This window comes from Lampris incognitus, chromosome 6 (genome assembly GCF_029633865.1).
Source record: "Lampris incognitus isolate fLamInc1 chromosome 6, fLamInc1.hap2, whole genome shotgun sequence".
Classification (NCBI taxonomy): Eukaryota; Metazoa; Chordata; class Actinopteri; order Lampriformes; family Lampridae; genus Lampris; species Lampris incognitus.
Window position 1 is genome coordinate 62,155,677 of NC_079216.1, and position 9,584 is coordinate 62,165,260.

Below are 9,584 nucleotides of genomic sequence, written 5' to 3' on the forward strand. Positions count from 1 at the left end.
GGATCCGGAAGTGTGCAGATCCTCAGAAGTCTCTTCGGAGCGCGGGAATAACCGCGCTTCCGGGGAGGGTGACGACTGTAAACTACTAATAACACACGTTAGTCCCTAGCTAATGAGTCTGACCCTTTAGCCGAGCGGTTAGTGATGTCGCCTTGTGGCGCAGTACACCTCGTATCGAATCCCGCACCGGGTAACAAAATAACCGGTTACAGAATAGCTTGTGCGTATTAGCAAACCGCTCCGTATTTTTGTGGACGTGACTTTACAGAGTATACAAAAATGCACATTTGTGGATCATGGCACATGTTTGTGGATTGTCTTCTGTGCGGGGTTACAGATCATAAAGTCCAGTACAAACTTCCGTAGCTGGCATTTGCGAACCCCCCCCCCCCCCCGAGAAGCAGCAAGCAGGAATTATTACTTTTATTGGTCGCGTATTCAGATAATGGGAACAGTATTCATTGACAGTCAGCTGAGCCAGCAAAAAGAGGGAGGCCCTTATGGCCCACCCACAGCGGCGCGCGCGAACGGAGGGGCAGAGCTGGTTACATTTCCCTGGAATCCCTGCACGCGCTTGTACAACACAGCATTTGTCTGCCCATCCCAACGTCGGAGGACGCACAATGAGTAAGCTATACTTGTTTTACCTTCATAGAGGAGAGACTGCTTTGCACCGCCGTTATGACCCAGGTTTTGTCTTTTTTTGGGGTTTTTTTTTTTTTGGTGCACATTTCTTCACACTCACACGAATATGTGGACAGTGAGGAGTATTTTTAGGGTGTTTTTTTTTAACATTACACAGTAACATAACCTGTCACTTGCTTTAAGGTTGCAACCTGTTACTTGCTGTCACGTCGCTTTTTCCATGGTGTGAATACAAGCTGAACCCTGACCCTTTATTTATTTATTTATTTATTTATTTATTTATCCATTTTTCTTGTTGAAGCCGACGAATCGCAGCTCCACGTGATCCGCGACAAGCGCAACGGCGTGGACAACCCGGCGTTTGCCGTGTCGGTATGGTTTTAGCTGTCTTTTGTTTATTTATTTATTTATTTATTTTTTCAGAGGAAGTGACACAGTTGTCATAGTTTTTCTAACTCTGCTCTCTTCTCTCTGCAGTGCGATGACTCCGATTCTAGCTCCCACATAGGAGGAGACTCTGGACCAGGACCGGGATCATCCTTAAAGTGTGTTTAGTAAAAGCTGCAGAAACGGTGTCCTCGGTGCTTTTCAAAGTGGGGGCCGCCAGGGGCCGCCAACGGGGCCTCGGCAAATTGGAGGGAAGCTGAGGGAAAAATGCTAAAAAAAAAAAGGAAAAAAAAGTTTTTTTTTTGTGAAAAATAAATTGAATTATTATGTATATTATGATCAACTATATTGTATAACAAAGAATGCTTATGATGGAAGACAGAAATATTCAATATAATGGAAGGATTAAAATGTGAAGTATAAATGTCATTATTATTGCATTAACAAAAGTAAGGAAATATATTCAGGAGGTTTTTTTTTTGGTTTTTTAACATTTGCCGTAGTATTGTCAATGGGTTTTTAAAGACATCTTGCAAAAAGGGGGGGCGGCCCCGGCCAGAAGCTGATGCTATTTGGGGGGCCTTGGCATGGAAAAGTTTGGGAACCCCTGTCGCTGAAATGCCCATGCATGACATTATGTGTCCCTGGATGTCCTGCAGCTTTTTCAGAAATGTGGAATCTTAACTTTGCTGACTTGAGGCAATTCAGATTATAGGAGATACAAGTTGATAGGCTTGTGTTAATGTGTGTGTGTGTGTTAAATCTGTTGTGTGTATTATGTAGTGGGAACTAACCTCTACCTTCTTCTGCACTTCAGAGGGCTTTCCATGCTATTCAATGGCATGGAGGATTATTTTAAGGCTCATTCAAGAACCATCAAATACGTTGTGCTGGGCATATTAGGAGCAGGTATATATTTTTTTTTATAGTCTGACCATTTGTGCTATTATTTTGCAGCCATGTTCCAACTGGCTGCATAGTCCATCCAGTCCATCCAGTACATCCTCAGTACACCCAATGTGTGTAGGATGCAAGTAGCCTTCTTCCCGCACGATCCTCTCGCTGCTCTTTCTGTTTATGAAGCGAGGACATATTGTGTGACCAAACTGACGAGTAAATCAAGCAGTGCAAATATCCTCAAAATGATCCTGCAAGACTCCTTTGGCGATTGTTTAGCCAGAAATCATGGCTGTTGCTGACCAAGCTCTGCTTTTATCCTATCTAGGGTATGTGGCGTACTTCATCGCGGCCTGTGTGTTGGATTTCCAAAGGGCCATTGCTCTCGTCGTGCTGACCAGTTTGGCAGTTGCCTCCAAAACCTATGATCTTTTAAAAACATACCAGGGACGCCGCATCAGTCAGTGGCTTTGTCCTGCAGTGCAATGGTTCAGTTCGCACATGAGGTGGATTAAATGGTGAGTAGATACGCTTTGGCTTTACGCAGTCGTGCTGGCTTCACACGATAACGAACTCAGGCGATGGGATCAGCGACTGACTTGCAGTAGGTCTGTTGAATGTGTCCTGTGCTCTGTAGGGTGTTTATAGTCGTGGTCCTGGCCCTGCTAGCCACCTGGCTCGCTATAGACACGTCTAAACGTCCAGAGCAACTCATCTCATTTGGAGGGGCCTGCATGTTGGTCCTGATTATGTTCATCTCCTCGGCACATCGGGCAGCGGTGAGTTTCCAACGGTTACTCCTTCCAGGCGTGCATGAGTCCCATCACGACCGCTGATTGGCGATGATCTCGGCTGTTATCTCTCGAGTTATCTTTAGCCTGTTTTTGCTGTAGACTTTGGATATCATTTAGCCTTGCGTGTCTTGCAACCACTCACGTCTTGGTGAAGGCGCCCTGCCAATCAAAGAAAGTTGAATCAGTGCATCTGGATGCAATGTTTATTGACAGAAATGTTGCATAAATACATTCCTGTAAGTTAGCTAGTTTTTCACGGGTGTGATGATTGAAACTCTCTCTCTTTTTTTTGTGTGTGTTGTGAATTTTTGTAGGTATCATGGAGGGCTGTCTTCTGGGGACTCGGCATGCAGTTTTGCATTGGCCTTTTTGTCATAAGAACAGAGCCAGGGCTTACGGCTTTCAAATGGCTTGGAGACCAAATTCAGGTATCGTTGTAAGCAAAATGGCTTATATTCAAGAGGGCTCCGGAGTTTTTTTCTTCACTGTTTGTTTGCGCTTATCTTTAGACCCACTTTATTGTAGGGTGTGGCTTTAGTGCGCCTCGATATTACAACTGAATCAGTGGCAAGTATGCACAAACAAAGTCTATGGTGCAGCTGATAGGAGACGTGTCACCTCCCACCATCATCACTTAACCGTTAAAAAAAAAACCTCTATTTTATTTGATTACAATACACGAGCCATTGTTGGAGACTATAAATGAACGAATGTTTGTCACAAAGGAACGTCAATGAGAAAGATGCTGTGAAAAAATGTCATAACCCTAACGTTGCTCTGATGGCCATTGATTTCAGATATTCCTGAACTACACAAAAGCTGGCTCCAGCTTTGTTTTTGGAGGGCTGACTGAAAACATTTTTGCATTCCAAGTAAGTGTATAATGAGAGTCCGTGTCCAAACATGGGCTGTTCATTGAGACGATCGGCTGTCCGGGCTGAACGTGTTTGTCATTAGTGTTCTGCCGCCTTCCTCAGGCTCTGCCCATCGTCGTCTTCTTCAGCAGTGTGATGTCAGTTCTTTATTTCCTGGGGCTCATGCAGTGGCTCATTGTGAAGGTAAAGCTCGCCACGTTAAGCCGTGTTCCTCGCTGCATCATGTCCGAGCGTGTATCCCAGGCTTCCTCTGTGGCGCATCCTGACAAAGAGCCATGTGTTGTTGTCCACACAGATCTCATGGGTGATGCAGATAACGATGGGAACCTCACCCACCGAGACCTTGAGCGTTGCAGGCAACATATTTGTCGGACAGGTATTTCTGGCCGGGCCCCAAGTCTGGGTGTTCGATAGATATCCATGAATAATGAATGAACTCAGCACATCTCATCGCTTTGGCACGAGTGGCCAGTTTGCATCCGCATGTTAAAGCTATTCTGGGGTTACTTTACTGCATCGCTTCTTTCTTTAACGAGTCCTTTTTGTTCATCAGACCGAGGCGCCACTGCTCGTTCGCCCTTATTTGAAAGACATGACTAAATCGGAGGTCCATGCTGTTATGACCGGGGGATTTGCCACCATCGCAGGCAGCGTAATGGGGGCCTTCATCGCATTTGGGGTGAGTTGAGCTGCCCTTTGCTCTTTTATTGCCTATAAATGAATAGTGGGAGTTCTGCAGTTTCTAAAAAAAAAAAAGAAAAAAAGAAAAAAGCAGCATTGTTAAAACATCCTGGGGCGTCCGGGTAGTGTGGTGGTCTATTCTGTTGCCTACCAACACGGGGATCGCCGGTTCAAATCCCCGTGTCGCCTCCGGCTTGGTCGGGCGTCCCTACAGACGTGACTGGCCGTGTCTGCGGGTGGGAAGCCGGATGTGGGTATGTGTCCTGGTCGCTGCACTAGCGCCTCCTCTGGTCAGTCAGTCGGAGTGCCTGTTCCGGGGGGGGAATAGCGTGATCCTCCCACGCGCTACGTCCCCCTGGTGAAACTCCTCACTGTCAGGTGAAAAGAAGCGGCTGGCGACTCCACATGTATGGGAGGAGGCATGTGGTAGTCTGCAGCCCTCCCCGGTTCGGCAGAGGGGGTGGAGCAGCGACCGGGACGGGTCGAAAGAATTGGGTAATTGGCCAAGTACAACTGGGGAGGAAAAGGGGGAAAATCCCCCCCCCCAAAAAAAAACCATCCTAAGAGGGCGTCTGGGTAGTGTAGCAGTCTTTTCCATTGCCTACCAACACGGGGGTCGCTGGTTTGAATCCCCATGTTACCTCCAGCTTGGTCGGGCGTCCCTACAGACGTGACTGGCCATGTCTGCGGGTGGGAGGCCGGATGTAGGTATGTGTCCTGGTCGCTGCACTAGCGCCTCCTCTGGTCTGTTGGGGCGCCTGTTCAGGTGAAAAGAAGCAGCTGGCGACTCCACATGTATCGGATGGAGGCGTGTGGTAGTCTGCAGCCCTCCCTGGACCGGCAGAGGGGATGCCGGTCCAAGAGTGGGGTAATTGGCCAAGTACAATTGGGGAGTAAAAGAGGGGAAAAAAATCCACACAAAAAAAAAACAAACTATCCTAAGAAACATATGAAACCAATCGTTGGTTTCGAGTGATATGCAACAGCGTCGTTATACGGGTGGGGGATACCCGCAGTCAGTCGAGACTAACGAGGTCACTTGGACGAGGGACGAGACGTTCCTCCCTCTAAACGTGGTGTCCAGATGAACTGGTTCCCCTTTCTGGGAGTTCCTAAGAAGCACATTTTGGAAGAAGAATGATGATGTGGTTCTGATGTGGAAGGACATCTCTCCCCTCAGATCGATGCATCCTCACTGATAGCAGCCTCTGTGATGGCTGCCCCTTGTGCCTTGGCTATGGCCAAACTGTCTTATCCCGAGACAGAGACGAACCAGTTCAAGTCGGAGAAAGATATTAAAATTACTTGTGGGTACGTGTACAGTCCTCTCTCAATCACACCTCGTTCCTCCGTGGGTTCGGTTGATGTCGCGTGCTCCGTTAAGTGGCGTCCCTTTTTTCCACAGGGATGAGCGGAACGTTCTGGAGGCCGCCAGCAGCGGAGCGTCTGCATCGATAGGCGTGGTTGCTAACATAGCTGCCAATCTCATAGCCTTTCTTGCCATCCTGGATTTCGTAAATTCAGCTTTAAGCTGGTTTGGCAGTATGGTGGGATACCCTTCGGTCACATTTCAGGTATGTTTTGAGTCATACTGATGAGGGAAACGGGACATTTCTGAGTTACCAGATGGTTCATTTGTTGGTTGTGATGTCTCGTGGCTTTTAGAGCCGGATCGTACAATATGTTGAGGATGTGTTGTCTGCTCGTGCCCACAGCTTATCTGCTCATACGTGTTCATGCCTTTGGCCTTCATGATGGGAATACCATATGATGAATGCTTTATTGTGGCCAAGCTAATTGGAACCAAGCTTTTTCTGAACGAGTTTGTGGCCTACACGGAGCTGTCAGAGCTGAAGGACCACAGGCTAAATGGACTAGATGAAGTTATAGAAGGTGAAAGGCAATGGATCTCTGTGAGTAAACGTATCCCTGTGGGAATTTTTCTTTTTCAAATCAGCTTTAACGTATTTGTCGGCACGGCGGCGCGGTGGTTAGCGCGGTCGCCTCACGGCAAGAAGGTCCCGGGTTCGAGCCCCGGGGTAGTCCAACCTTGGGGGGGGGTCGTCCCGGGTCGTCCTCTGTGTGGAGTTCGCATGTTCTCCCCGTGTCTGTGTGGGTTTCCTCCCACGGTCCACAGACATGTAGGTCAGGTGGATCGGCTATACTAAATTGTCCTGAGGTATGAATGTGTGTGTGTGTGTGTGTGCTTTGTGATGGCCTGGCGGCCTGTGACTGCTGAGACGGGCTCCAGCATCCCCACAACCCTGAGAGCAAGATAAGCGGTTCAGATGGATGGGTGGATGGGTGGTTTGAAGACTGGATGGATGGACATAAGGCACTTGGTTAAATACTGGTGCGGCTGTGCTAAACGTGTCTTCTGTTTAAGCAGCGAGTGAAGACACGAAAAGAGAAACCCTTTCATTTCGTGTGCACTATTGTGACATCTTACTCTTGCTTTTTGCCTTCCACAGGTCCGATCCGAAATCATATGCACATATGCTCTTTGTGGGTTTGCCAACTTTAGCTCTTTGGGCATTATGATTGGAGGCCTGTGTGAGTAACACCCCACTCCTTACATTTTTATCCTGTTTGAAATTTCTTTGCAGTCTGTCCACCGTGACTCGGGATATTTGCTGTTTGGCATTATTATTATTATCCGTGTCTTCTTTCAAAGCATCCATATGCCCATCCAGAAGACTTGATGTCTCAGCTTTAGTGTTGAGAGCCCTATTCACAGGGACATGCGTATCTCTTATCAATGCTTGCATTGCAGGTAAGACTCGACTCTCTAAAACGACTTAGCCCTAAGTTTCAAGCCAATTTGCGCCCAAACCAAACCTCGCAGGGCAGATTGCATTGTCTGTTCGTGATTGCCCTGCAGCCGTGTAAATGTGTAACTAAAATCTGTTTGCCAGGGATACTTTTTGTTCCTCCTCTCGACTGCGTGGAGGTGTTCAATACGTCCAATGGCACGGGAGTGGACATTCAAACATGCTGTTACGACCTCTTCGACAGGTATGCTTGGATAATCACTTCGGGAATATATGTCCACAAATACTTGCCGTCTGCGGACTGAAAAGACGCAGAAACATTTACTATTTTAAGTATTTTCTGCCTTCGTTGTGCTGATCGTTTAGATTTTCAGCAAATTAGGATTCAGTTGTGTGGTGAATTGGATTCCATCTACCCCCCTCCCCCCCCATTAGTTTTGAGGGTCAAAGTGACATTTTGTAATGTGCCTGATAGCTAGTTTGATCCGATGGCTGACCTGCTTTGGTTGCATGACGGTATAAACTGGACGGTCCATAGATACATAACTCCTGAATAGTAAATCACTGGACGTTGAAACGACTCAGCGGCCTTATGTGTCTATAAAAAAACAGGTCAAAGTAGACTACACTTTTTTTTGGGTGGGGGGGGGTAAATGCCTCACAGCCATCAGCAAAAATTAATCAGGGCTACGGCAAACAAACGAGAGTCTTAGGGGCAACTGCATTTTGCAAGTTTTTTAGCCAAATCACCATCATTATACCTCGGGGAACATAACGTCAGCGATTGAAGGGGACAAAAAGTGTGCGTCACAGCTGTTCCTATGATTATCATTAATTCAGCATTAGTGGCTGTGAGTAAACCAGAGAGCAAAACCCGATCTCCCAGTTACATATAAGAGCCAGACTGGTCTTAGCTTAGCTCCTTTCACCTCAGATACCCAATTAGCACCACACAAGGTTAGAGAGGTTTGTTTTTTTGCACGTGGCTATAACTAGATATCAAACAACTTGTAGACCTTTTTTTATTTTTTTAATTGAGATGTTTTTGTATATCTTCAGAGGACTCGGGTCTTATTTTGCACCGTTAATGTACAAATATATTCTTTTGCAGCACTATAAAGAACGGGACCATCTCATTTGGCGGCTCTTGGAGCACAGTGGCAAATGCTACTCATTATTTTACTAGATGTTGTGGTCTTTTTGATGTGCCAGTTTGTAATTAGACTTTCCTATGGAAAAGATAATGTCCTAACATGGGCAAGGTAAGCTGCAATAATTCACATAACTTGACCAGATGTATCTGCATTATATATGTACACACACACATATATATATATATAAATTAGTGTTTTTATTCTAATTTAGCTGCCGAGATAAATGTACAGTATCAGCAACTCATAACAAATTCCTGTTCTTTCACAATCCACCTTCCCCATGAATTACATCAGCTTTCGCTCAAAGTCAAATCATCGAAGCGCATGCCTTCAATAAAATAGCTCAGGAAATATTCAAAAATCCTCTCTGAAGAATCAGAGAAAAGTCAAGTTTATTTTTATTTTTCACTTTGAATAAGAATATAATTGTTACTTTGTTTTTTACCAAATAAAAACTTGAAATAAAAAAAAAGCAAATCAGCCTTAGACACAAATGTTTTACACTTTTATTTTAGAAAATTAGCTGACACTTCACATACCAAAAATTGACAGTGCACATTTATTTGCTTTTCACTCACTCGCTCACTCATTCATGTGCTCACTCACTCCCTCGCTCGCTCATTCATGTGCTCACTCACTCCCTCGCTCACTCACACTCGCTCGCTCACTCACTCGCTCACTCATTCATGTGCTCACTCACTCACTCACTCACTCACTCACTCACTCACTCACTCACTCATTCATGTGCTCACTCACTCATTCGCTCACTCATTCATGTGCTCACTCACTCATTCGCTCACTCATTCATGTGCTCACTCACTCCCTCGCTCACTCATTCATGTGCTCACTCACTCCCTCGCTCACTCCCTCACTCACTCACTCATTCACTCGCTCGCCCACTCACTCACTCACGTTTCTTTCACTTATATTTAGTCCGTACATTCTATGTACACATGCTTCTGAGACTGTCTTATTGCTTGAGTCACACAATGCCTCCCTCCATATTGCAGTGTCTTTGTCATAATCTTTTTACTGCTGTCTCCTGTTTGTTATAATTACTTGAGTTTCATTGTCTTTTTTTCTTTTCTTTTTTTACTTATCGAGTTGTTTTCTGTAAATAAATAAACTGTGTATGCAATCAAAATTCATTTTTCAGTCAAAAGCAGCTTAAATTCAAACGTGTTTTTTATGTACCATTTAAAGCCACCTATTAAACAGAATCCAACCAAGAATCCATCGTGGAAACTGAAGAGGTTTCATGACTGCTTTTCCATCTTCGAAAACTTAAACGTGCCTCTTGTAACAGCTGCATTGTTTGCAAATACCTGCTGGCGTGCAGCTGTATCTGAGCCCAGTAGTGTGGTCGGCTAAAATCAGGCC

General features: G+C 45.6%; 1 protein-coding gene across 1 annotated transcript; it reads left to right on the forward strand.

Moving 5' to 3' along the window:
• The first annotated feature begins 1,849 nt into the window (after positions 1–1,849).
• On the forward strand, positions 1,850–9,466 carry slc28a1 (solute carrier family 28 member 1). Its single transcript, XM_056281799.1, has 15 exons — positions 1,850–1,941; positions 2,258–2,447; positions 2,567–2,708; positions 3,038–3,151; positions 3,521–3,595; positions 3,701–3,781; positions 3,894–3,974; positions 4,152–4,277; positions 5,460–5,590; positions 5,685–5,853; positions 5,995–6,192; positions 6,751–6,832; positions 6,954–7,052; positions 7,195–7,294; positions 8,162–9,466. The coding sequence occupies exons 1-15, from the start codon at positions 1,860–1,862 to the stop codon at positions 8,271–8,273; spliced, it is 1,782 nt and encodes a 593-aa protein (XP_056137774.1). The 5' UTR covers positions 1,850–1,859; the 3' UTR covers positions 8,274–9,466.
• Positions 9,467–9,584: the final 118 nt, after the last annotated feature.